General features: G+C 39.1%; 1 protein-coding gene across 2 annotated transcripts in view; it reads left to right on the plus strand.

Annotated features, from left to right (window-relative positions):
* The window catches only part of GRID2 (glutamate ionotropic receptor delta type subunit 2), a 753,158-nt gene that overhangs the window by 636,131 nt on the left and 89,772 nt on the right, over positions 1 to 27,255 (plus strand). For both annotated transcript variants that reach the window (XM_086611621.1, XM_086611622.1), the window contains 2 exons: positions 6,266 to 6,404; positions 16,596 to 16,791. In XM_086611621.1, coding sequence (XP_086467747.1) covers positions 6,266 to 6,404; positions 16,596 to 16,791 — 335 coding nt within the window. The remainder of the gene's footprint in view (positions 1 to 6,265; positions 6,405 to 16,595; positions 16,792 to 27,255) is intronic.

Raw genomic sequence — 27,255 nt, forward strand, 5'->3', positions numbered from 1 at the left:
AATAGTAATGGTAGTAATAATACCTAGATGCAATACTCTGTCTTCAGGAAGTAAGACCTGAAGAAATGTTTCATGTGTGAAACAAAATATCTGAAAGTCTCTTTTAATATGCAAATTAAAAAAAAATGCTACATTTAAATAAAAACAAAGTGCTAGGGGAGAAACAGGTGCTGTGGTAAATAAAAGCAATAGCTGGCTCTTGAACTTGTGCAGACCTTGTAGAATCTGGCTGCCAGCTCTGCCTCATGCTCAGTTCCTTCCCTACTCCCAGTCCCCTGCAATCGGCCAATATTTGCAAGGCTAGGGAATTCAGCCACTGATTTACAAGCTTATTTGGAAGGCATTACCAATTCAAGGGGTTGTATTCTCCCATTGGAGAATATGTCATGCCTGCTGTGGTCAATGGGTGTTAACTTCAGCACACAATGTAATATTACAAACTCAGGCTATGACATGACAGCTTATATGTTATGGAAATGAATGCACTGAGCTCAGTTCAAGGAAGAATGGAGAAGTGTGGGTGAAAAATGAAAAGAAAGGAAGAAAAATTCATTATGAGAGATTTTCCAACAACTTCCAAGCTGCATTTATTTCACAGCTGGTAGAAATAGGTACAGGCTTCATTGACTGTAAGGTATTTTTTTTATCTTATACTGAATTGAACATTTCCAATTGAAAACAGGAGAGATTTTATATTATCAAGAAAGTGTTTAACAGAACAATAGCAATAGCTAATGCTCTGAAAGATTCTGCCTTTGAAGAGCTCTGCTTTGCAGAGTTTTGTAAAGATAACAGAGCTCAGTCAAACTTTAGGTTTTGTTTCTCGTGGCAAAAATAACTGAAATATAAAATGCCTTTGCCTCTTTGTTAACACAAACTACTCTCCTTACACCCACTCTCTATTAAATGTTTCTTTCACAAAGAAAACGTAAGACGTACATTGATCTAAACTGTTTGCAACAGAACTCTACACTTTATATTTGTGCAAATGGAAATTGCAGATGCACAGCATAATTGATGTGACTGTTCTAACAAGCTAAAGGCTAAACTGCAGCCAACTCCCAGGCTTTTGTGTTTTTTTCCAAAGGCCAATAATTCACTGAACGTGGATAGAATTTTTTGCGAGAAAAAGCAAAACCAAAATCTGTCCCCAGATAACCCACCCTATTATTTCTTCACCTTCATTTTCCAAGCACAATCAAGATCCTTGCTTTCAAGTTTGATAGTATTAGAGTTCCTCAACAAAACAATCACAATTAACATCTTTTTCATGGTTCTCAAAATTTTCTTTAAAATATCTGGCTAAAACTCCCTACATAGAAATTCAGCTCACTGCAGACATTTAGCAGACTATTGCAGCTTAAATAATCAAGATTTGACAAAGTTGTTTGCAACTGAGATACATTCTTAAAGGGAGAATGGTAGAGTAGCCTTGATAGTAAGCATTGGTGACAAATTGAGTTTGGTCTATAATAAGAACTTAGTCTTTGAGATTTCCCTGACAGCTGTGGTTATTGCAAACAGAAATTGCAAGCTGTGAATCTTGTAGTATTCTTCCTGCAGGAGAAGGGCAGAGCCTTCTCATTCAAGTCTCTCTCTTCACTTACAGAGTGGCTGCAGCAGACTCCTAGTCTAGCTCTCAACTCCCTACAGAAACGCCAATTCATAGAGTTATCAAATACAGGACATAGAAAAACGATGGTTTATGGCTTTTCTCTGTGTGTGCAGTTGTTTATAAAGTACATTTCAATAATTAATCTTCAAAAGGCATTATTGTTCTCAATAATCAAGTTTGAGTTTTCTCAACATTGTGGGCTCTATGCTGCCAAGCTATTTGCTTAGTAACAGTAAAAAAAAAAATAAAATAAAAAAGATTTTTGAGCTGCTAAGTAAATTAATTTTATTTATAAATATCATGCCTTCCCAGTGAAGTTGTTAAATCAATATTAAATCAGAGAGATACCTTATCTTGCATATTTACTACCTGGTTGACTAGTGACAAAAATTGCATCACTTTTCAGCAAGATGGCTGCCACCAGGCTCGATCTCAGAAATGCCAAGTGTGGTTAAAACTCCTCCAAGAAATGTTTCACCATTTCCTTTTTGTCCACAAAAAGGAATTGTTTTCATTTCTACCTGAAATATTTTCATAGTTCTGGACTACGCAGATGAATGTGGTTTTCCTTCAGGCAAACAATTGACAAATCCCTGAAAACAAATGTTTAGAGAAACAGCCTATGCATTTTGAATTATTCAAATTTAGTCCGGAATTATAGAATACCAAGATATCACCAGGCTATGATCCTCAATTTCCATTTTTCTCATGATTTCATTCCTCCTCCTTGCCTGTAATCCTCTCTTGTGATTTTTGACTTGAAGAAACCTTTAAACATACTGCTAACAAGGGAGAATAACTTAAAAGGTATTAGAAATCTGTATGTTGATCGTATAGGTTCACATTTTATCTCCTAAGGTGGGTTGTTCTTGATATATAGGTCTCTCATAATTATACATTATATTGTTTTCGTTGTCAAGACAATGAGTTATTTTTCTTGCCTTCTGATATTTAGCTTGAAGCACTTGGAAAGAAATGGGAATAAACGAAAATTCATGTGATAAGTTGCAGGCAAAGCCTGTCATCTGAAGTAGGCCATCATTAAAGTGGTCTAGGATTGATGAAGGAGAGCTGCATTAGATGAGAGTGGGAGGACTAAAAGTAATTTCTTTCGCTGTCACTTCTACAGTAACTCAGCTTTTTCAGAAAACTCCTAATAAGATTGCTTTTTGCTAGTTCAGTTTTCTCTGGAAAATATCTTCTCCTTCTTGCACATTCAATCTGAAAATTTTAAAGGCAGATTAGATTTTTAAATGATTTTTAGTACGCATCAAGCGTGTCAGCGGAATCACACTGGGAGCTGTAGCCACAACATAGGTGATCTACAGGTAGTGGCATTTTGTGCTGCGTTATACCCTTCTGCCAACGAACTGGAAGGGCCAAGTCTAAAGAACAATACAGCCTCCGTATTCGTTTGAGGTCTGTTTCTTAAGATGACAAAGCAGCTTCAGGACTGCTGATTGTCTTCTTAGATTTCCATTTATTTCATGAGTGGAGCTCGGTATTTTTAAACGTTGTTTATCATGCTGCAACTGTGGTGTTTCCAGTGTAACCACAACCAGCATATAAACTCCCATCGATGTATTTTGCTAGAGAAATGAGATGTGATAGAAAAAATTTTACTCTGGTCACCAACACGTGCTTACATGGCATCAGTTGGTCCCCTTTGCCATTAGGGGTTATTAAGCTTTGCTGGTATGGTACGAAAGACAATAGCAGGGAAAGACTTGTTTCATCTTCTTGGCTCCCACCTCCCTTGCACTGTGTGTCCTGTGCATATCCCCTTGTAACTAGAGTATGCTGTCATCCATAAAGATGTCTATACACCTGAAACTCAAACTAGATATTGGAAAGCAGAGCTGAGGGCACTTTACATGTGTGTCCCTTCTGCATACTAATTTACAGTCAGCAATAGTGACTGTTAGATCTGCAGCTCTATTTCATGGTAATGTTAATGGAAAACCAATGATTGCTGCTCTCCTGAATGACTTGATACTCTTCTGCACTGAGAAAACACGTACATTTGGACTGAACGAAAACTCCAGAAAGTTTTATCCCTAGAAAAAGAATTGGGGGAAGGGAGTGAAGAGGTTTCATAAGGTGAGCTGTCATGGTGCGGAAAGTGTTTCAGCAAACACTACAATAGAACAAGACTGTATCTCATTAAGTCTCCTAATAGATGCCAAAGAAATGATACTATGGCAGAAAAGATCTCCTTTGATTTTTGTTTCTTTCTTTCACTGGGAGAAGTGGACTACCCTGCCTGTACTGCTTAAAAATCAGGCACCTGTGCAGTTGCAGTGTCAGTCCCGCTTTAGAAACGGTAGTTTAAGAAGCGTCAGTGCAAAGATTTTAGAGTAGGGGCAGGAGCGATGAATTATTTTGATATGTGTTTATTGTATGTGTAAGCTTTGTCCTCAGGCTCCTTTTATCAACTGCTGATGCACAATACAACTGTGAATTAGGATCGAGACTTCACAAACACCTGGGTGAACAAAAAGCACCTGGGATGATCAGCACTCACAGTTTTTTTAAGTCTGTTGTTAACACGGGTGTTAATAAAGAAAAGGTAACAGTCACCAGTGGGGACAACCTTACTGATGAATGGGAAAACGACACTGTGTGAGCAGTAGGTGAATGCTGTTACTGAGGGGGTTATGATGCTTTCACAGTCACTCGTTGCACAGCATTCTTACTTGAAAACCAGAAGGTAGGTGTGTCGTTTTCAGTGGTCCTCTCTTTTCTGACTTTTAGTTTCAATTAAAAAATGTGAAAACTTAGAAGTTTTACTCATTAAGCTGAAAAATGAAAATGCAAGGTTGTCCAGGAGATCATTGTCTTCTTCTCTATCACTCTACCCATTTCAGTTCAATATGAAGATTGTCTACAGGGATTGACACCTAAAAGTTAAAAGGACAAACAGCCTTTTCTGATAAATTGATATAGCTGTCTGCTCTTTTCATTTTATTAAAAATCGTTTTTAAATGAAGTATTCCAAAGACATTGCAAAAACTACTGTAAAGTAGAAATATTCTATTAAAAATCATGTAAAATTTATGCAGGAGAGAAAACCAAATCTTCAGATGTTGAAGTTAATGTTCATCTTCAAAAGTCCCTATATTGAAATAATATCTCCAGATCTGATCAGTAGATTCTAATTTCAGATAATTACATGGCATCTTGGAAATAAAAGGAAATTTATTTCAAGCCACACAGGTCTAAAATAGATTTTTGTCTTTTGGTACTGGAATTCTTAAAATGCATAGGATTTCAATACCTACCTACCAAAAATATAAATGGAGTCAGTTATTTCACATATGGCACAACTCTACAGCGCTGAAGCAGGAAAAAAGCTTCAAATGTGTTTCTTTTATGATGATGCAGAGTTCTCAGTGCTTTGTGTAGGTAGGACAAACTTTGAATAAAACGGTAAAGTGATCCTTCATACTCAAGCGTTGATTAAATATCTAGTTTGTATACATAATTGAAAATTATTTGTACTTGGAACAGCAATAAGTGTAATTTGTATTACCTTTAAACCTACTTACTGGGGAAATGTGAAGGGGTTTTTACAGAAGTGAAGATCGAGCACAAAATACTTACAGATGATTGAATCTGTAACAAACTGCTTTTGCAAGTCCCAGGTATCGTACTGTCATAAGATTTTGCGTCTGAGAAAGCTACCTCAAAAACCATGACAGCTTTTCAAGTTGCTGGGTAGAGGGGGAAGTGAAAAGGGTGAATGTCTTGAGCAGTTGACTGTGGGTGTTTGCTGCATTTACCTGTCCCCCCTAGTTACTTGTAGCTGTGACAAAACTTATACTGCAGAGAAAATGTGTATTTTAAAACAATGAATTCTCCTTCATCTAAAAGTCCATGATTCCTATGTTTTTAACTGAAAGAGCTCTTTCAAAGACTCTCAGCTACTGTGTTTTGGGTGCAGATATTTAAATAAAAAAATCTTGCTTCTCATAGCTTGCTAAACTGGGCTCTGGTCACACAAGCAATGGTGTGCAGCTCATCCTGGTAGATTTAATTGCTGCTAACATTTTATTTACGTGGAAGTTGGATTTTAAAGGAAAGCTATTATGGGAATACAAAATAATTTTGCACTCTTCTTCAATACAAGTGATTTTTTTTTCACGTGTCCAAGTTCTCTTGCAGCAAGTTGTACACATACATACGGTTCTTGTAAACATCTGCCTGCCTACAGAACTGTAAAAGTAATTGTATTTTGATGGGTTCTTTTTAACTTTATGTTCTCAAGATTGCAAGAAAAACTTAATTAAGGTTTGTAGATAAGATCTCTAAGAAAAGAACATTGTAAGAATTTACTTTTGCTGGTTTTGTTCTGAGATCTTGAAGTCTATTTCTTTTACAAGACAGGACTGGCAGAAGAATTGCAATTAAAGGCACAATAGCAACAGAAATACAGGAATGATGGCTGACAGTGTGGGCTTCCTTCAGTACTTCTCATTGTATAGAAAGTGTGACTTCAAGTCCTGCTCAGTTTACTAAAGCATCTTGCTTTAGTAAACTGCTTTACCCCGTTGACCTTGGGGCCTTGTTCTTCCGAGCAATGCATGAGCAATGAGGAACTCGGTTTCCTTCTGCCAAATGAAAACACTTGCTTTTCCATCTTCCCCACAGGAGGAGAGGTTCCATACACAACCCTGGCAACTCGACTGATGATGGGAGCTTGGTGGCTTTTTGCTTTGATTGTCATCTCCTCCTACACGGCAAACCTAGCAGCTTTCCTCACCATCACGCGCATTGAGAACTCCATCCAGTAAGTTGATAAAGAATGAATTGAGGGAAAATAGGGTGAACATATATATGTATATATACATGTAGAGGGGTATGAATGTTCTACTTAAGTGTGAGAAAAGGAAGATGCTTTTATCATCCTGAGAAGTAGTTTGCAAGCTAAAAAAATAACAATATGCCATTGACTATCAGTCTCCCTGGAGACATTTTTTCTTTAGGACCAGAATTGTTGACCTGTCAGATGCTCTTCTGTGGCACATATACATACATATGTATGCACACATATATGTTTTGAAAGAAGCAATTGAGTTGGAGATAACCAGTGTATCAGTATTTGAAATGGGAAAGTATAAATTGTTGCTGTGTGTTTTCAGGCTTTGCTTTCCATTCAAATGCATCCCACAATACTTGTGCTCTGACACTTTGATCAGGAGAAGCCCAATGCTTCTTCAGTGTATGGGGAGCTCGAAGGTGAATTCACGTTTTCTTGCCAAGGCAAAGATGTGTTAATAGCAACAAACCATAAAAATTCACTTGCTAGTCATCTTTGCGCCTTCTACTCCCAGGAGCTCTCTTACTACATTAACAGATCACATTGCTCTTTTTATCTGTCTATTGGTTCTTTTGCTTCATGCCTCCCTAACATGAATATCCTTGTCTTCTCCTGTTCCCTTTATGGTGAACAGTTCTTCTGTCACACTTTCCAGTCCTTTTTTCCAGATAATCTCATCTCTCCATGCCACAGAAACTTTTCTAGGTCTTCTACCTTCTCTCTCTGCCCTTTTGTTCTCCAGTCTCCTCTCCTTCAGCAAGCTGCATGCTGGCTTATCCTCGCTCCCATCGTTCCAGCGATCTCCCCCACCCCCAAATTCTTCCTCTTGGGTCAAAGCAGAGACTAGAAAATACAGTGGAGCATTAGCTAGCCAAGCATTCCAAGAGTCAGCTGGCCATTTTTCCATAGCATGTTTTTAATCTTGAGGCTACAAGTCTGTGAAAGTATGCGAGAGTGACAAAGTTAGTCTCTCCCATAAATCCTTCTTTGCAAAAATCATAAAATTACTTTAAAAAAGAGAGGTATGTTCTGCTGTGTTTCTTCCTCCAGAAGGGTAAGAACTTGACCTTCAAGTCAGGCTCAATATTGACCTTAGGGAAAAATCAGTTTTCTTACACCAGTTGTTGATTCAAATCCCCATCTTCTGTGTATCATCTCCTAAGGTTCAGCTGCTTTCCAAATCTCTTTGGAATGCCCCTTGAGACAATGATCCACTAGTCTAGACTGGGCAGGGGGAGCCTTGACTTCCTGTGAGTTCGTAGTTTAGGTTGAAGCATCACTGCCTGCCAGCCAGTCACTGAGGCCTCACTAAGGCACTTTTTCTTTAGGTGAGGATTTTCTACATACTAAAACCAATCCAGGCTTTAACAGCACATAGACAAGCAAACATCTGCAATAGCAGCCAAGTTTTGTTTGTGACTGGAAGCCGAAGCTCAGTCCTGAGAGCAGAAGCAGCCCCTCACTTTGAGTGCGTGGTTATCTCCTGACTCTCCCCATTAGGAGGATTCTCTTGCACTTCATAAACCCCTTCTCTTTCTCCCTGCTCCTTGGGTGAGGGGTGGTGGAGAGGAAAGTTAATGTCCCGTGGCCCAAATTACCCAGGCATTACTAGTGCTTACGCATTTCCAATTGGAAATGAAGTGTCTATGGTTGTTAGCCTTCCTTTCTGGGCTAACCACCTCGATACTTTTATGTGTTAGAGGGCTAAGCACTCTAAGGCAGAGACATATAAAACAGGCTAAAATCACATGAGCAAATCATTCTCCTGATACAGTTGTATTACCAGTTAAATCAGATTATTGTTTTCTTTTGAGATATAAATAACAGACTTAGAGATCATGGAGTGCTGCAGGGGTATTTTGACACAACTTCAAAATTTATAGGGGATTAAAATGATATCTGCATCAATGTCTGTCAACATTGATCTTGAAGTTTTGAGGAAGGTTGCTTTTTTTTTAGTTTAAAAAGCTTTGCATTTGACTAAGGAGCATGAAGAAACAACATGGGAATTTGAACACAAAAATAAATAATAATGATATATTCAGTCACTCAGTTTGTCCTTACAAATATGAAATATGCCTCTGCATCCTGCTTTGAAATTATGTCCCTTCTGGTTTTGAAGAAGTCCAGAAAAATGTTCAAACTACTGTGACAAATGTCTGAGTTTTCTTATCATGTGTAAAAAAAGAATAAAATTTACCCAAACTATAATTTAAAACATCTTCAGCTTTTTCTTGCAGTTTATTATGATGTCACTAGAAAATCCTCAGTGGAATTCTGAGGTTATTATGTACAGTTGGGACTACACTGGTCTTTGTGCTGGATTATTTATGGGCAAAGTCACTGAAAATGTTTTATTCAGTAGAAAATGTTGCAGCTGGAAAGCTCCTGGAACGAAAGAATGGAGATATTTTTTCAACAGTGCTTGCAGCTCAAAAATAGAGTAATTAGATGTGTTAAGTATCCATTAGGGAATGAAGTTATCCTAACTACGGTAGGAGTGTAAAACTTTAGTTTACAAAACTGCCAAAATTGGAACTCAAACTAGCACATAAGAGAGAGGCTGTTTGTTTACCATGCTGAATTACTGCAAAATGGGGAACATGAATAAGCAATAAAGAAAAAAGCTGATGCTCTTTTTTATTTTTAACAGATCAAATTGTACCTTGGGGAGCTTTGAAGGCCAGAATGGAAATGAGTTTAAGTATTTAAGGAAAATAAACCAGATTCTGCTTGTAGTGCTTTCCAGCCAGCTTCAGAGAAGTCAGAAAATGGAAGAAATTGAAGTCAGTGGGTTTGCATAGGTGTAACAAGTAGTTAATAGGTTTCCATTTCGGATTTCCAGCTAGCATCAGATATTACAGTGTTGTTGAAGGCACTGTCTTCATAGTATCTTTTACGAAAGATAGGAGGATTCAAGCAGCCCAAAGCACATTTTCTTTCCATAGAACATTTTGGTAGTTACTGCGTTTCGTTTTTTGGATGTGTAGCCAGTTTGTGTTGCAGCTTCCCTTTCTCAGCTGGTATGAAGGTTGGGCCACTCTTCCTAGTCGGTGCCTCATGGTATCCAGAAGCCTATTCTGAGAAGGAAAAGCATACAAAAATGTTTTAGACCATGCACTAGGGAGGCCTAGTGAAATGTTCCTTTTCCCTAGAGAGTCTTGAAGTAGATCTTTGCTGTATAACTTCAATTGAATTTGATGGCATTTGTTCTCTGCCTCACTGATTAAATTGGATGAAACTGTTAAAATTTTTAAATGAACTTAGAGGCACAAGAAGAATAAGAGTGGGTGTTAATCTCCTTTTCCAGGCAAATGGCTACTCTTAATACCTTCGGGAGCTCAACTTTTCATCTTCTGCCAACAGGCAATATCAGGAGTAGAGGCATGCAAGGCAGAAAGTAGTTCCTAGATGCATCTTTTATTCACACTGGACCCACATCGCAGATGACATTTAAATCAAGACAGTCAGCATTTCAAATGCCAAAACATTGTGGCAGCAAAGCAAAGCATAATTTCTATATTCCTTAAATCTTTAGATCACTGTCTCAAATACATCATGAATGAATAGTAATTAAGAGTGGCTTTGCTTGGTAAATGCCAAATAAATTTGGAGATCTCGGGCTATTTCTCATAGGTGCTGATGCTACGAATTTCATCACTGAGATAGTATTGCCATTTCTGTGTTTTATGATTCCTTTAGGACAGAATTAGAGTCCATTGGCAGAGACTGATTTTACTCAGACTGCTGCACTGTGCTCTTTTCCCAGGTAAAGGCGAGAGTGTTACCACCTTCTCACAGGCACTGAAATTTTGCAGGAAAGTTGGGGGAGTGGTGTTGGCAGAGGGGAAGTCAAAGGATTTGTCATATGAAAGACCAGTGTTAGGTGGTTTCAAGTTTAAATCTAATTCGCTTCTGAAAGCATGGAAGCTTGATTGAGACTTTAGACTGTATGCATTATAGAGGAGAGTCTGCATCTTGTTTCTTCTGCAGAAGTTGTTCACATTAGATTCTCTGTGTTCTAAGTAGTATGTCCTATTTGATAGGTGAGATGTCTGCCTCTGAATAATGAAGTCATAGTGGCAAAGCATGCTTTTTGTCATCTTTGTTTTGCCTAGTCATTCTTTTCACATTTTTCCTAAATCATGATTCACTTGAAGCCAAGGTGTCCCCAGGGCTTTAAACAGCTCAATATAACTGCCTACCAGTTTTCTGCAAGGAAGATTACACAAGAATGCAGTAATTGGAGTAGATATTTCCTTGCTCTGAAAAACAGAATATTCTCTAACTCTTCCTATAATGTCATTCATCCAGATCTTCAAACTGGCTAGCAAGCAGTATTACTAGTTTCTGACACAGCTGCCACTGTCAACAGTCAAATCTCTTACCTTACCGTGCCCGGTTTCCTAAGCCTGCCTGTGAACTAATCCCTAATGTCCTAGAAAACAAAACAAAACAAAATTTAAAAAACATTGGAAAGCTTTATCTGAATTAGTCATAAATAAAGACTTCAGTAAAAGCCATGACATCAGGTATTTTTTCCTAAAATTTAGTGACTACTTCTTGCAGCCAGTTCTGTGCAACAGTCAAGTCTAACAACATGGCTAGCCTAAATCGATCTATAAGCCAGATCTACAAAGATACTTTGATGCCCAAGCCTCTGACCTCAGTTGTATTTAATCACCTAAAAAGGAATTCTCATATTCCTTTATGGAAGGGATCTTTTGTCTTTCTAAACACTTTTGGCTGACATATATGAACGTGTTACCTATTCTAAGTCTAGGATTTGACTTTATAGAAGAGGGTATGTTTTGGGGGAAGAAATATATGCAAATCCTAATATATTTTTTTTTCTTTGAGTTGAAAGCAGAGGTAATTTTTAAATTGCAAAGTAATTAATTTTTAGTAAGCCAGAAAATGAAAGTGACCTGACAGCTGCTGCCTGATTAAGATGCAGAACACTAAACAAAATCAACAAGTGCTGAAAAATACATGTAGCTGTTAATAATTCATCCTTAAATAGCCCTATATTGTAGTTAATTTTCATGGGATAATATTGGTATTATCCCAGTAGTTGCAATGAGAAAAAAAACTTACCAGACATAACATTTTTTCCCACAATGCTTCATGAGTGATAACCAAAAATAAGCTGAACTGTGACCTGACTGTGTGGCCACTTCTCTATAAGTAGAGTTTCTGTACATGCAAACTTAGTTAGAGGTATTTTATTTTATAACCATTTTTTCAAGTATATCTGCTTTTTTCATTATTTTTAAACACCTTTATCATTCATTACCTTACTGCTTCAAAATTAGAAATTTAGAGAGATAAATGTTTTTCAATGTAGGATTATAATTCCCTTACTCATGTTAGATGTGTGCTTTGCTTTGCAGGTATTTCAACCGAGATCAGTAAAACTATTGCAAAATTAAATTCCCATCCACTGTGGATAATGGTATCGGAATTTGGGCATCAAAGGATACCCCATAAGAATTAATCAGTTTGACAAATACTTTTTCCTTATTTTTAGATCTGGTGTGGCGCTGTGTGGTGAGACTGGGTGACATAGTGAAGCTGGGGATTTTTGTCTCCACTAAATATACTTGTCTGAACGATGAATGAGTTGTTTAACCCAGAAATAAAGGTACATTGACCAATATGTAAACTACAAAGCAGACTGGAAGCAAAGTAGTTATAAAAATTCTTTCTTCTGGAAAGGAACCTCGATCTTTAATGATTTTATTAGTTCTGTCAAAGTTTGTAGTTACTCTTTGTTTTCCTGTACCTTGGCTGCTAGGTTGTGAATGTCATTCCAGTAGTCTTCAGAGTTGCAGGTTATAAAAAACGGTTTCTCTAGGAATATGTATATTTTGATCTCATCTGGCAGGTTTGCGTGAGGGGATGAGGTCATCGGTGTGATTTTTTTCAGTTTGCCCACACAGCAGTGTACACATGTGGACACCTCAGAGGCTGCAAAACTTCTTTCTCACTCCTCAGCATAGGGTCAGGTGAACCAAAGCTTGGGTTTTACTGCTGACCACAGCATTTAGCACATCCGTAGAGTTTACACTCATATTTGTCTTGCCCTTGTCCTCTCACCATCTATTTCTCAGCATAGAGCAGCACATACAACTGTGCAAAGATGCAGAGCAAAGCAGCTGAGAGACTTCCTGTGTTTTAGGATAGCACACCAAACAGTAAAGAACTGCTGACTGTAGTTAATGCCAGACTTGGCAGCTACAACATGCCTTCCTGAAGGCATCGACATAATTCTCCTCCTCGTTATTTCCCTGCTGATGATGCCTTTGTGTGTGATGGCACTCGTGCTTGCTTCTCAAACTGTTTGTAGTACGCTTCCCATACCTGATTGTAGTACGCCTCTCGACTAACAGCTTGTGTCTTGAGTTGGTTTGCCTTTCTGAAAACAGCAAGGTTGCTTTTATAGTTACAAGGTATACAGAGGAGCTGTTTTTCTTTTATGCTGTTTCTAACTGTACTGTTCTGTGGCAGCAGCTACACATATCATTTGTATACCAGTTAGCATTAATATTTCAGAAAAATGCTTTGTTGATCGTTATATTAGAAATCATATGGTTGTAGAGAGTCTCGTAAAGTAATGATTGCAATTTTGCTAGGTGTTGTCACTAGAAATTGGAGACTCAGTAAATACATTTTGTATACTTTTCTAGCACTCTGTATGGCGAATAACACAGCAATTACAGGACATTACAATATGCATCCTGTGACAGTTTGTTGCACTTCTGAGCACTGCCAGGAGACACAGAAGCGTATTGGCAGCAGTAACACAGAGTGTGTGAATATAGTATCTTGTATTTATCTAGTGCCTTTCATCAGGGATGCTTTGGACAGATCGATAGACTGTCAGTGCCACAGTAATACACCTACTTCTACACACTTTGCCTAATGGTGAAATAGAGGGAAATTCTCACCAAGATCCACCACTGTCTACCAGAATGCCTTTCTGCAGAGCTGTGCCCCAGCCTGGGTTTTTGCAGGGGGTTATTCCTCTCCCTGTTCAGGGCTTTGCATTTGTCCTTACTGAATTTCACACCACTCCTGTCAGCCTATTCATCCAGCCTTTCTAGGTCCACCTAAATTGCCATCTGTCCTTGAGCAATTGACCAGTCCCCCAAAGTCATGTTGCCTGCAAACTTGACAAGAGGGTGCTTGCTCACCTCCTGCAGGTTATTGGTAAAGACATGTCCTGGGTTAGACCTCTGTGGTACCTGTTACCTCTCCAGGTAAGCTACCCTGTGAGTCTGATTGTCCAACCAGAAATTTATCCATCTGGTTTCCCACCCAGCCAGACCTACTGACCTAATTTGGATACAAGAAGATTGTGGGAGACACTATTGAAAGCCTTGCTAAAGTTAAGGTGAACTACATCCATTTCTCTGGTCTTGTCCAAAAATGACATCATTTTACTGTAGAAGGCAACCAGATCTGTCAGGCATGACTTACTTCTGGTAAATTGACGTTGACTGTCCCCAGTCATCTTCTCCTCCTTCATGTGCTCAGAAATGTGTTCTGAGAGGACTCGTTCCGTTATGTTGGCTGACCAGCCTTAATTCCATTAATCTTTATCTTTTTTGAATACAGTTTGGACATTTCCTTTCCCCAGTGGTCAGAGATCTCCTCCAGTCTCCTTCATCTTTCAAAAATTAAAGCAAGCAGCCTTGCAAGGACATTGACCTGCTCTCTTAGCATACTTTGATGCAACCTGCCAAGTCCCATGGACTTCTATGGGTCTGGGGCTCTCAATCAATTCCTGCCTTTCTGGTTGGTATTTACCTGACCACCTGCTATGGGTTATTCATTCCCTCCTTGAACCCTGCCTCTACTCACAGAGACCTGGGAGATCTTTTTGGGGAAGAGTAAGGCAAGGAAGGCACTGAGCACCTCAGATTTAGCTGTGTCTGCTGCACCCCTCAACAAGACCATACTTTTCTTCTTCAGCCTTTTAGTTCTGCAAAAGCTGTTCTTGTTACCCTTGAGATTCCTTCAGAGCATCCACTCTAGCTGAGTGTTGGCTTTCCTAATGCTAACCAGAGTTGCCAGGAAGAGTTTCTAAATTCCTCCGTTGTAGCTTGTCCTTACTTCCACCTTTTGTATGTTGTTCGATGAGATGAAGGCCTTTTGAAAGTCTTGGGTTTTTTTAGTAATTTCGAAGTGTAATAGATGACTGAATTGATTTACCTGGAGAAACCCACTTGGTGGCTATCTTCAGGACTGATCTTTAAAATTGTATCAATGCAAATTTGAATTTATGTATTAAACCTAAGTACAACATCTTAGTTGTTTATTTTCATGATTTCCCTGATTATCACTAGAGCCTTTTTAAAAATATTTACTTCTTCTCTTTCACATGCTGGCTATAATAAAATCTCACATTTTTACTAATAGCTCAGCCATTTCATATTTAATATTTCACAACTCATAGGTGTTTATCTGGACTTGATAATTTATCTTTTTTTTTACTTTTCAATTACAAATTAGCCACAGTACTTATTCTCCTGATATCTTAGACTACTAGAGTCTCACAGTTTTCCTTCTAGAAAAGGGTATGTCTTGGTCCTCTCATAGAAGACAAATATACTTGGTTTCAGGAAAAGCTTCATCTAGAAGCTCACCTTTGATGATCCTGTATGTGTACTGATTCTTTGCAGGTTTCCTGCTGCTTGTGTTCTTGAAGAGGAATGCCATCTTGTTGGAGAAAGAGGCGAGAATTGTGGGGTTTTTACCATTAGTTATTTACTCTTCAAAATTAAATTTATCCCTTCCTTATATTTGCTATATATCATCTGCCTAGAATTTAGCTCTTGTTCAGTGTTTTTCTAAGCCCATATGTCTGAATTTCAAAGGATTTCTTTTTGACTCAACTAACCTCTAAACTCTTGCCATTACACTCTATTGATCTCTTCTTTTCCTGCTTTCTTTTGTGTTCAGAGGCATACATATCCTTTGAGATCTGATTAGTTTTCTAATCCCTATAACCTAAGAGTTCCGGTTTTTTTCCCCCTATAGGAACATTTTCACTTGCCTCTGTATTTTCATGTTTCAGAAACACAAGTTGGAATTTGATGAGTTTCCTGTATTTGTGTGTGCATTTTTGGCAGCTTCAATGAGCTTTTGCAACTTGCTATTGCCTACTTTAAGACAGCATTCAGATCCTTGATTTGTCCTTAGATGTCATCCACTAGATTTGTGCACTGTATACAAAGTTAATTTGTGTCAGGAAAGCTGTAATGGGTTTTAGGCACTAGATGTATTGCAGTAGTTATTTTGAAACTTGAATGCCATTAAAGAAACAAAAGTATGGAAGGGCAAATCTATAGGACAAGAAAATAAAGGCTAAGAGGTAAGGAGACTTTAAAGGTTCCTATGCACCTTTTTAAGTCCAAAGCGGGGTTAACAAAGCCATATTTGGGATGCTTTAGAAAATTCTGAACTGGTTAATTTTTCTTACTTATAGGAACGAGTAAGATTAGATAATATGCATAGTAGAGTAAATTTATGGGACTACATGACATGAACCATGATGAAAATACTGTTCATGAAACCACGACAGAAGTCTTCCTGTTGCTCAAAATAATGTAGGACGTGACCTGCTTTGCGTGATGGGTGCACAGTTCAACGCACGAACACCAAAAAGCTGCTGTTCACTGTGTAACCCAGTAGCACATAGAAGCACTCAGCCCAGGTGCTTTGGGCTAGATTCAGTGAATTTACCGCAGCAGGGTGTGCGGTGGCACTGTACTATTGTAGGTGGTTACTTCTACTGAACTTGCTGCCTACGGCTGGAGGGACGGCAATGTTCCCTCTCTCTTTTGCCTCTGCTCGAAGGAGCTCTAGACGTTTGACAGGATCCTCTTACTCTTCTGTTGTTCTCTTTTCATCCATTTTCATTTTTTCCACCCCTTCCTTTCACTTCATATTTCTCCTTGTGTCTTAAATTATAAAAACAATATTTCAGTCTCACTTTGTCTTTTAAGAAAAAAAGAAATAAATAAAACCAAACAACAAAAGCCGCTAGCTTGACAACCACCTTCCTATGTGTTGCCCTTTGCTTGCCTGCAACTCCTTCCTCTTGAAAACGTGGCTTCAAGTCTCCTGTGTCTCTTTTCTTCACCAACAATTAAGGTCTCTCCAGGATCTCTCAAGACAGACGGATATTCCTTATGGCACTGTCTTGGACTCCGCAGTCTATGAGCACGTCCGAGTGAAAGGAATGAATCCTTTTGAGAGGGACAGCATGTATTCCCAAATGTGGCGGATGATTAACAGAAGTAATGGCTCAGAGAACAACGTCATGGAGTCGACTGCAGGCATTCAAAAGGTACTGGTATGACTCACTTCTTGCTTTCCATTGGAGATGCTCTGCTGTAACACCGCATTTGCTTGGTTGTTACTTTTGTAACTATAAGGGATGCACTTGCACCCAGATAATGATCGTGCCTGGTACCAATTTCTGCAAGCCCGTTGCATCTTCAGGGAAGACTGGGACTTCTCAGCTATATAGCTTGTTTTCAACCAGGTTTTAAAATGTAAGTACCTAGAGTGTTTGCTCTATAAAGGATTTATAAGTATGAGAGATGAATGCATTTGTCAGGATGCAAAATGGGAGTAGGATTAACGAATTTATAACGCCAGAAGATGTGGCAATATACTGTACAAAGCTTAAAACACTTTGACTACAAGGCATCAATTCACTTACTTTTGCACATTTCTGACACTGAAAATCTTGGCTTTCTATTGTAGCTCTGAACCATGTGTGTTTTGAGAGAGGCAGGCAGAAAAAGATGAATCTGACTTTAAATAAGACTCTCACAGCCACCTTCTATAGTGAGTTTAGCAGTGGGAAAATACTTTGAGAGCAGGCATCAATTTTTGTAGGTACATTTCTGAATTTTTGTAGGTACATTTCTGAATGCCATAGTTCCTTCCCATGTTTTTGGTTGACAGCTGCAGGTTTTGTAAGAACAGAAGTACAGGAAAGGGTTCAGTATGAGAGTGAATGTGGGTTAATGAGAGACCATATACAAACTTTATCCCTACTGTCATATCTTCATATTCAGTTTTAAAACAAATCTGAGAAATATTATATTTTTTAAACTTCAAAATTTGAATATTAATTAGAGCTAATATCCATCAAGTTGTGTATTCACTTATTTTAAGATTATTTTAGAGACCTCTAAAAATCTAGACAAATTCTACCTTTTGTCTCCACCAAAAACCATTTGCCAGGAAAATTTGTAATTTCTGGTGTTTTCACACTGGAATCAAACTTGCAAGAGAAAGAGTATGTTAAAAAGAATGAAGTAAACACTGGTGATCTCTTGATAAAATGAACCACAGAATAACAAAGATTATTTGGAATTTTAAAAATCTCTAATCCACTCTCTGTATAACAGATCATGTTTTCTCCTCTGAAATACTAAAGAGCATGAAAGAAGAGGCAAGAGAGCCCCTGGGGAACTGCACTTTTGAAACCCCTTTAGAAAAAGTCACAAGCTGAAAAAGTCAAAAAAAAGACAAACTGAAGATTTATTGGCTAGAGGAAATTGCTTTTTTGAGAAAACATATTTTAGCTCAGTTTGTAAGGGACTGATAAAGCTGGGGTTTGCCTTTTGTATAAAAATAAACCAAAACTGCCCTCCTCCTGGTTTGCCTTCTCAAGTTATACTAAAGGTTTCAGAAGAATCAAAAACCAGAGCACGTCAAACACAGCTGTGTTGACTAATGGCTTTTAGCTGAAAAAAAACACCAGTGCATCATGCTGGCAGGTAATTCCAGATTACAGTCTTTGATTTCTCATTCCTGGAAATGTGGCAGTTGCTGTCTTAAAACCTACAAAACCAGAAATATGTGGGTTCTTGAATTTCCCATGCCTCTGCTTCCCAGGAACATGCACTTGCAAATTATAGTATTGCAAAACTAAGTTGCAGCACGTCAGCAAGCCAACCACCCTCCAATTTTGAAATATTGAAGGACTCAGACCTGATTCTAATGAACATACACGTCCACCTATGTGTATGCAGTTTCTCCTCTTCTTTCACCTTGCAGGAAGATATGACACAGAAAAATATTACCTGCCAGTTGCTGTTCACACAGAAGCTTTTGGGAGATTGTACTTGGCCTACTCAGGAAAAAAGCTGGATAAAGACTGTGATGTTAAAAGCTAGTCTTGGGCAAGGAAAATTAATATTTAAAAAGATAACTGATAAGAGGCAGAGATTGAAAGCTCTGTAAAATGTTGCAAAAAAAATGAAAACATTTCAGAGGAAAGAATTCACAGGTCCCCTCAGCCTATTATACACTTCATAATGTTCTTCAGGATCTTGAACGAATTCAAGTGGTCACATCAGAGCTGTTAACTCAACCAGATTATAACCCTACGCCACCAGGTCTCCCTCTGTGCTTCATTTTGTTTCTACCATTAATCAGTGCTAAAGCATGACTGCATAGCAGTTTGTCCAAGCTCTCCACGGCCATTACCTTGGCCCAGGTTCCTGGAGTGCCAAGTGAGGGCTCAGACTTAATGAGTGCTTCCAAACAGGGACAGGGAAAAGGATTTCCACCAGGCTACCTGATGACCAAGAAAGGACTGTGATAGGAGGGACCACCGTGGAAGAGAGGTGTGCAGGAAGGATGTTGTGGACGCGGTGGGCATGCTGTTCTTTAATAACACTCCCTGCTGCACCCTGTCCAAGGTTAAACAGGGTTTGCAAGTAGCCATCGCAGAAGAGGCTTTGCCAAAATATTTTTTTTTATCTTAAAAGTCCTTTAGTTTTGTCTTGCTTTTATTCTGCAAGTTGCAGTGGAGCTGGCACCCTTTATTTTGAGGAAAGTAGCGGTTTAATACCAATGTATATATAAACAGAGGGAAGGGGAGGGGGATTAACGGCTGATTTGCTCATCACATTGTCCTGCTTGCTCAGCAGGGCTGCACACTTGCTGTACCAGTGACTTCATGGGGAATGGCACCTGTATGAGTGAAAATACAATACAGCCAAATGACAATGATTGCATAGTCCCATTTTGCATCAAGCAATCTATCACTTTGACCTGCTTTTCCCGGCAGGAGGGCAGGGCAGGCAAGAGAAATAAGATGGGAAGATCATGCCATTGTGAGTTTTCAGGTTTTGATATTTATTGGTCCTGTTCTTATAAATGAGGTGCATACATATCACTGTGTGTACTCCCATTCCACCCATAGTGAACAGCTATATACACCATCAGATCTGGTTAGAGAGCAGCCAGGTCGATTTGCCTTGAAGAGAGAGCAGAGTTTTAAATGCCTCAAACAAGAGATAGCTTGAAAAGCACAGGCACTGCCACTTATTGTCTCTTCCTTTCTCAAAAGGCAACAAAAAGCAGTTGAAGATCTGAATTGAAGGTAGAGATGCATTTAGTTATTTGTGGTCCTGCTCTGTCAAATCAAAATGGATGGGGAGGTAGCTGTATTCCTATATATGCTTGGATTATTCCGGAGAATATTCACTTTTATTTCCTTTTATTCTTTATTATTCCTAAATGTTTCATGTATCTCAAATTGATTTTTTTTTGCATAGGTTATGAAATATGCATCTCATTCTGTCAAAGGAATCTCTATTTTCATGGAAGTTATTTATTCGAAGAGGATTTAGAGAGGCCTAAGTCATGCCTGCTTAAACATTCATTGAGGACTCTAAGAAAAATCATTTAGGCTTAAACATATCACATTACATACCTCTTTATGTCTTCTTAAAAAGCACATTACCCTGCTTAATCCTTTACAAGCACCACAGGCTTTCCTATCCCTGGAACTATTCCCATTTAAAATATAATGAAGCACTTCCATTGTGCCCCTGTCTGCTCTTTCTTCCCTGGAGTATAATATTGCCTAATGCCCTATCCTACCCACCTTGTTCCTCTGAACATGATACCATAGCCTACAGCATCTACATTTTTCTCAGCAGTACAAAGTGGAAAATTCCTTTTCCAGGCTGCATAGGCAGAATCCGAATACATTTGAAACCTCTGTCTGTTTAACTCTATCTGCAAAATATTCAGCCGTTAGGAAACTTGTAAAAGATTGTCAGGTGAAATAATGCTTCTGAGCGGTGCACTAAAAGAAACTCCTCCTAGGATCTCATATTTCCTCTTCAACTTGCACATAGTATCAAAACAAATTTGGTGTTGAGATTTTGATTTTCTTGCGATCCTATTTGCATTGCCAGTGGAAACATGCTAGCAACTGCCGAGCCTTTTTGCTTTCCCTGGACACTATGAATGGCACTTTTCCCTTCCTGAAAATACTGTAATAGTAATAATATTGTTTAAACTACCTATGAATAGGCCATAGCAAAGCTTCACTAAGGTAATTTGTCTGGAGAAGAAAAGGGTAATAATGATTTGTGATTCTGTGCTAGAACAAATTGTTGATAATTGGACATGGTTATTCTTAATTTGTTTTCAGCAGCAGCAACAGCATGAAGATTTCTATTGATGGGCCAAAAACTCCTGAATTAACTAATTATCTTGATTAACTCACAAATTTGCCATTGGAATTGCAGTTCTGGTGTCAGATACACTGATCACACCACTGAAAGATGCAGTTAATATATGTAAGCCCATAAATCTTTGTTGTGAACATTTCTGACCATAGAGTTGGCCAATAAAAAGACACCAAAAGCAAGAGATACCAAGACAGACTTTTTGGGTATTGGATCTGTACTGTGATTCAGCAGTTTGACAGTGGCTAAGAAAGGAATAGGAAGCAAAAAAGACAAGAGCATATAAAAATACTGAGACTGTACTCTGGTCCCCTGTATATCTTAATTCACTATAAGGGGATCAGCTACACTATGCCGCTGTTGGTCAGCAAACTAATTATCAACCCAGACACTGGTTCCCTGATTCCCCTCTGCCTCCAGAGGTGATGCTTCTTGGGCAGATGAGATGTTCTGTTGCTACTCTACAAGTAATAAGGTTCAGGAGTACCCTTAAGACCTTGACATGTGCAGCCCCACAGCTGAAGGTGCAATTTACCTATTTTGCAATTACCCTTTCCTGCACAGTCCACAACTTGGACCTGACAGGTGCCTGGGGGTACTAAACACACCTGCCGTCCTCACTTTTTATTATCACGTGTGGTCCAGCTCTATCTTATTTTTCATATAGTATCCTTTTCCTGGAAAGCAAGTCTCAACATAAAACCTGAGCCAAATTTACCAATGAGGCGCTGTTAATAATGACAGGAGGAACACCTGATCCACTGACACTAGCATGTTTAGTGTCTCATAGCTAGTCAACATGTCAGTTTGTGAAGGTAGGGGAACGGGGTATATTTCATGGCAAAGCACATTTCTCATAGACTTATCACAAATTGGCTTCAGTTTGCATGAGCCAAAAGAATAATGAGCCTGGAGAAAGATTTTAATTTTTTTTCTCCCTTATAATCCTGTGTATCTTTGCTTCTGTATTTAGGGCTTAAACAAATTTGCAGCAGTGCAAAAATTTAGAATCCTGACCAGAACGCACTACAAATGCAGTGTAGTTACTTTCAGGCATTATCAAAAGGCTAACAGTTATCTGGATTAGCTTAGGGGGTCAATGTGGTTTGGATGAGTAATAACTGATCTGTGACAGTTAACAGAGCATGAAGAAGATTCTGAGCATAGCTTTCAAAATGAAATACAAAACCGTTTTCCTGCTGCCTCATTTTTTCAGAATTCAAATTAGACTCAACGAAAGACTTACACTCTCTCACAAACGCTCCTAAGCATATACCAAAGTTTGATCTAACTTTGACTTTCTAGAGAGTTTTCACAGGTTTTATCTTGAGTAGAATACCTGTAAAAGTTTTCTGTAGTGTTTGACTTTATTCAAGTGAAAATGTAAGACAAAATTTGAGTCAGCCTACATATCAAGAAGTAGATCTACACAGACTTGTGTTCATCCAACAACGAAGCAAGCCAACTACTGCCTCATTCCTTTTGTCTCCAAAGTTTCCTGAGAATTTTTTCTGAGTTAATATTCTCCTGTTTCATCTTACATGCTCACGAATGTACCTTCTTCCTTTTGCTCACACTGAAATGCCATCCAAGTTGCTCATGACTTCTGTTCAAAGGTCAGTCTTCATGTGCCTGTCAGTCGCTTTAACAGCCTCAGATGTCACTGACTGATGTCCTGCTGTGGTGCTGTGACATTCTACCTTCCATGACTGTTTTTGCTTGCTCTCTCTTATCTCTCTATTACTTCGGAGAATTTTCCAGATCTGTTCTCCAATTTTTGTGGGCCATCCTACACCCAAGACCATCATCTTTTCTCTCTGTAGCTCATCCCTGAGTATTCTCAAGTCCGAACAAATTCAGCCAGTGGCTCCAGGGAGACAACTTGCAATTCTGCTTCTTTTATACTGAACTGAGCTTCTTTCATCTGAAATAAAATTTACATGTTTTCCTTTACCATCTTTTCATGAATGTCTGACCTAAATTAATTCAACCTAAAACCCTCAGTAGCTGACCTCATAGTCTTCATTTTCTTTCCTGTGGCTTTCTATTGCTTACGCTTCTGTGTCCATTTAAGTTTGGCCAATTTACCTTCCATAACATGTCTACGATTTATCCATACAACCTCCAGCCCATCACTTCAGTACTTTTCAGTGCTATTTTCTCTGGCCTTTAGAAAGCACTCTTTCCACATTTAGTTCTATTGAAAATGCTTCTGGGGGAAAAAAAAATTGTCTGGAATTTTAAGGCCCTTCGTGGTTGATTCTGACTCTCTCTGTAGCTTTCTCATTTCTGAATTGGAAATCATTTGTGTGAGCTTCCAGTGCAACTCGTTTTTCAAGCAAGTATCTTTATGCTTTCTCCAAGGACTCTTCTGTAAGGTACGAAGTTTTCCCTCAAGACAGTAGTCTTGTCTTTTCTTCAAACTCCTTAACACGCTTTGTTATTACCCTAACAAAAACCTTGACAACTAAGTCTCTGGTGTACTACAGTCGCTACTCATCAACTGAGCAGCACCATTTTGTTGTTGCTTTATGCTTTTTCCCTTCATTTGGCTTATTTTATAACTGCCAACTAAGAGAGGAGAGAGGAACTCACACTACAGTCATCTAAATACCATCATAGACGTGATGTGGATGAAAGAACTACTATACCTCAGAATGAACAAGTTAATGAACATGACCATTATTAGAGGAAAAATATTTCTCAGAAAACAGCCTCTCTGTGTCTGACCTTTCAGCCTTCATTCTCAAAGGAGAGCTACAGCCTAACTTCAAAAGATGAACATGGGAGATAAAGTTCGTATCAGTCTTATGCAATGTAAAAAGACAGAAGGAAAAAAAAGGATTTTATTGAGCAATCAGTCCTTATTATCTCACATTTTCTCCAGCTTCAATGGCACCAGATAAATATTTCTCTTGAGTTGTCTCATTGATTAACACAATTGTGCTAATCTTAGAGACAGTTTTCTCATCTTGAAGTTTTCTGCTTGTTTTCAGGGAAAGTTTGTTTGCCTGAAAGCTTGATTATTTAGAGGTCCCCCAACAGATATATCCCTTCTTCTGTTTAAAGATAATTCTTTCTTAATACCTTGTTTCACTTAGATTCTTAAACTGTCATGGCTACAACTATACTCCTATCATGTAACTTTAGGTGTCTAATTTAGATGACCAAATTTCTTTCCTAGCTATTGCAGACAGACAATTTCCTTCTCTAGAGAGTCGTTGGGAGTGCCTAAGCTGGCAATCTATTTTTCTTGGTGGCTTATTTTGTACAGTACCTATCAAAATAGGATCATATTCTGTGACTAGCAATGGTAATAAAAATAAGAAATAGGAAAATATACTCTGAGAAACTAATTTTGCTTGAATCCCGTAGAATTGCATTCTGCAGAGAGCTGAGTTCAGACTTTTCAACCGGAGAAAAGACGACTGACAGCCCTTGGAGGAGTGAGCATGGGATGGGGGGGGGGTCCCAACCCTTCATCCTAATGGACAAATACAAAACTAAGCGCTTCACACCTTAGCCTGTTTCTAACCCTGCAGTCATCTTTTTACATGGCAAAACAGTCCAGAGAGGAAAATTAATTCCTTTGCTGGTGGAAATTTCATTTGGGGTTTCTCTTGTGTAGAAGTGTACTAATTAGGATGGTGTCATGACAAAAACATCTGGAGTGTGTCCCTGTCCTAATGGTTGGAGACCAGCTCTGTAGAAGGGTACTGGTTGCTGCCACTATAAGGTACATGGTGCATTGCCAGGCATATGGTCTAAACCAATCCTTATGCACATGCAAAAAGTAGAATTAATTTTATGTTTAATAGCCCTCAGTCTCTACCTATAAAGACAGCAAATAGGAGTTGCCCTTTTTTTATATATTTTTTTTGATATTTCTGATAAGTGGGGAAGGTAGGACCGCACCACCATGCTCTGACAGCGAGTCTAGCTAGACCACAACATGCAGAGTAACAGCTTGTGCCTGTCTGTATGAGGAGTTTGAAGCTGGCAATGCTTAGTTTATCCCTCTTATATCTATCTCCTTGTGCCTTTTTCTGATAATGTGCAACTCTGAGAATTGCTGCCAGAGTAGTATGTACCCCCATTTGCTTATGTGGCCGTATCACATCTGAATACCATAATCCTGAGCTTTACATATGACAGACTTTAAATTTCTGAATAATTAAGCAGTGTTGAGTGTTTATTTCGTTGCATTGGCAAGTGATTAAGTGTAGAGATTCCGAGCTCTGTCTTGAAGCAAGGATTTTTAGAGGATGGGAAATTTTGGAAGGGAGCAGGGAGTAAGAAAACTGACAACTAGGAAATAATTTAAGAAAAATCATAGAATCATAGAATAGTTTGAATTGGAAGGGACCTTAAAGATCATCTAGTTGCAACCCCCCTGCCATAGGCAGGGACACCTTCCTCTACATTAGGTTGCTCAGAGTTCCATCCAGCCTGGCCTTGAACACTCCCAGGGATGGAGCATCCACAAATTTGCTGGGCAACCTCTTCCAGTGCCTCATCACCCTGAGAGTGAAAAATTTCTTCCTTAGATCTAATCTAGATCTGCCCTCTTTCAATTTAAACCCATTACCCCTTGTCTTGTCACTACACGCCCTTGTAAAAAGTCCCTCTCCAGCTTTCTTGTAGCCCCTTTAGGTACTGGAAGGCTGCTAGAAGGTCTCATCAGAGCCTTCTCTTCTCCAGGCAGAACAACGCCTACTCTCTCAGCCTGTCTTCAGAGCAGAGGTGCTCCAGCACTCAGATCATCTTCATGGCCCTCCTCTGGACTCACTCGAACAGCTCCATGTCCTTCTTGTGTTGGTGACCTCAGAGCTGAACACAGTATTCCAGGTGGGGTCTCACAAGAGCAGAGTAGAGGGGCAGAATCATCTTCCTCGACCTGCTGGCCACACTTCTTTTGGTACAGCCCAGGACACGGATGGCTTTCTGGGCTGCCAGCGCACATTGCCGGCTCATGTTGAGCTTCTCATCCACCAGCACTCCCAAGTCCTTTTCCTCACGGCTGCTCTCAATCCATTCTCCGCCCAGCCTGTACTTGTGCTTGGGATTGCCCCGACCCATGTGCAGGACCTTGCACTTGGCCTTGTTGAACTTCATGAGGTTTTCACAGGCCCACCTCTCCAGCCTGTCGAGGTCCCTGTGGATGGCATCGCTTCTCTCCATCATGTCAATCACACCACACAGCTTGATGTCATCAGCAAACTTGCTGAGGGTGCACTCAATCCCTCTTATCCATGTCGTGGACAAAGATGTTAAACAGCACCAGTCCCAATACTGACTCCTGAGGAACACCACTCATCTCTGGCCTCCGCTTGGACATCGAGCCGTTGACCGCAACTCTTTGAGTGTGACCATCCAGCCAATTCCTTATCCACTGAGTGGTCCATCCGTCAAATTCATGTCTCTCTAATTCAGAGATAAGAATGTCATGCAAGCGCAAAAGCTGAGCATGAGTATGTCAGGGTAATGCCTAAAGGAAATTTTTTTGCTAACATTATTTATTTAACTGAAGTTTTCTCATCTGGCCACACTCAGTATTAGGGAAGCATCTGTTAGAAAGGGTGACGTAAACGGAAACGGATACTGAACCTACTCCTACAAATGAGTAGCTTAATTTGTGCTTATTTGGGTCTAACAGAAATGCTATTGTCATATTCCATAAAAAAAGGTCTCTGAATATTTACTATGTGATGAGTGCATTTATTATGCATTAGCACAGGAGAGGTCTGAAAGAGAAACAGCTCTCATGAGTGCTGTTATAAACCATCTCATGAGTAAAATACAGGCTTCATTAAAGAGTGCAAAACTGGACATGTCTTTACGGATGTACTTGCAGCAAACGGGAAGTTCTGCTACATGTTGCTCTCTCAACTAAAAGCAAAGCAAAATTATGTTCTCCCTTCTGTTTATAAGCTGCAGAGTCTAGGAAGGGTTTGGGAGGGGAAGGCTCTTTGGGACAAAAAGGTACTGAGGGGTCAGTTTTGTAGGGTGTCAGTTGTGATTTGGGCGCTGATGCTAGAGTGACATTGGTCCTGACGTGGCATCTTACAGTGAAAGAATGTTGGGTGTATGTAATGAAAAAGCAATACAGGGAAACTTTTGGTAGATAATAAACTTTCGCTACTTTTTTCAACCTGTAAATCTACTCCTCATGCAACTGCTAAAATTGTATGTACTAGTTTCCTAGGCTCTTCCATCTATGGGCTTGTTTTCCCAAAAAAAGAGTATGACCAACAGCTTTAAATCACCAGAAACTGTAAAGTGATGAGCAAACTGTGCTGGGATGC

Source organism: Tauraco erythrolophus, chromosome 5 (genome assembly GCF_009769465.1).
Source record: "Tauraco erythrolophus isolate bTauEry1 chromosome 5, bTauEry1.pri, whole genome shotgun sequence".
NCBI lineage: Eukaryota > Metazoa > Chordata > Aves > Musophagiformes > Musophagidae > Tauraco > Tauraco erythrolophus.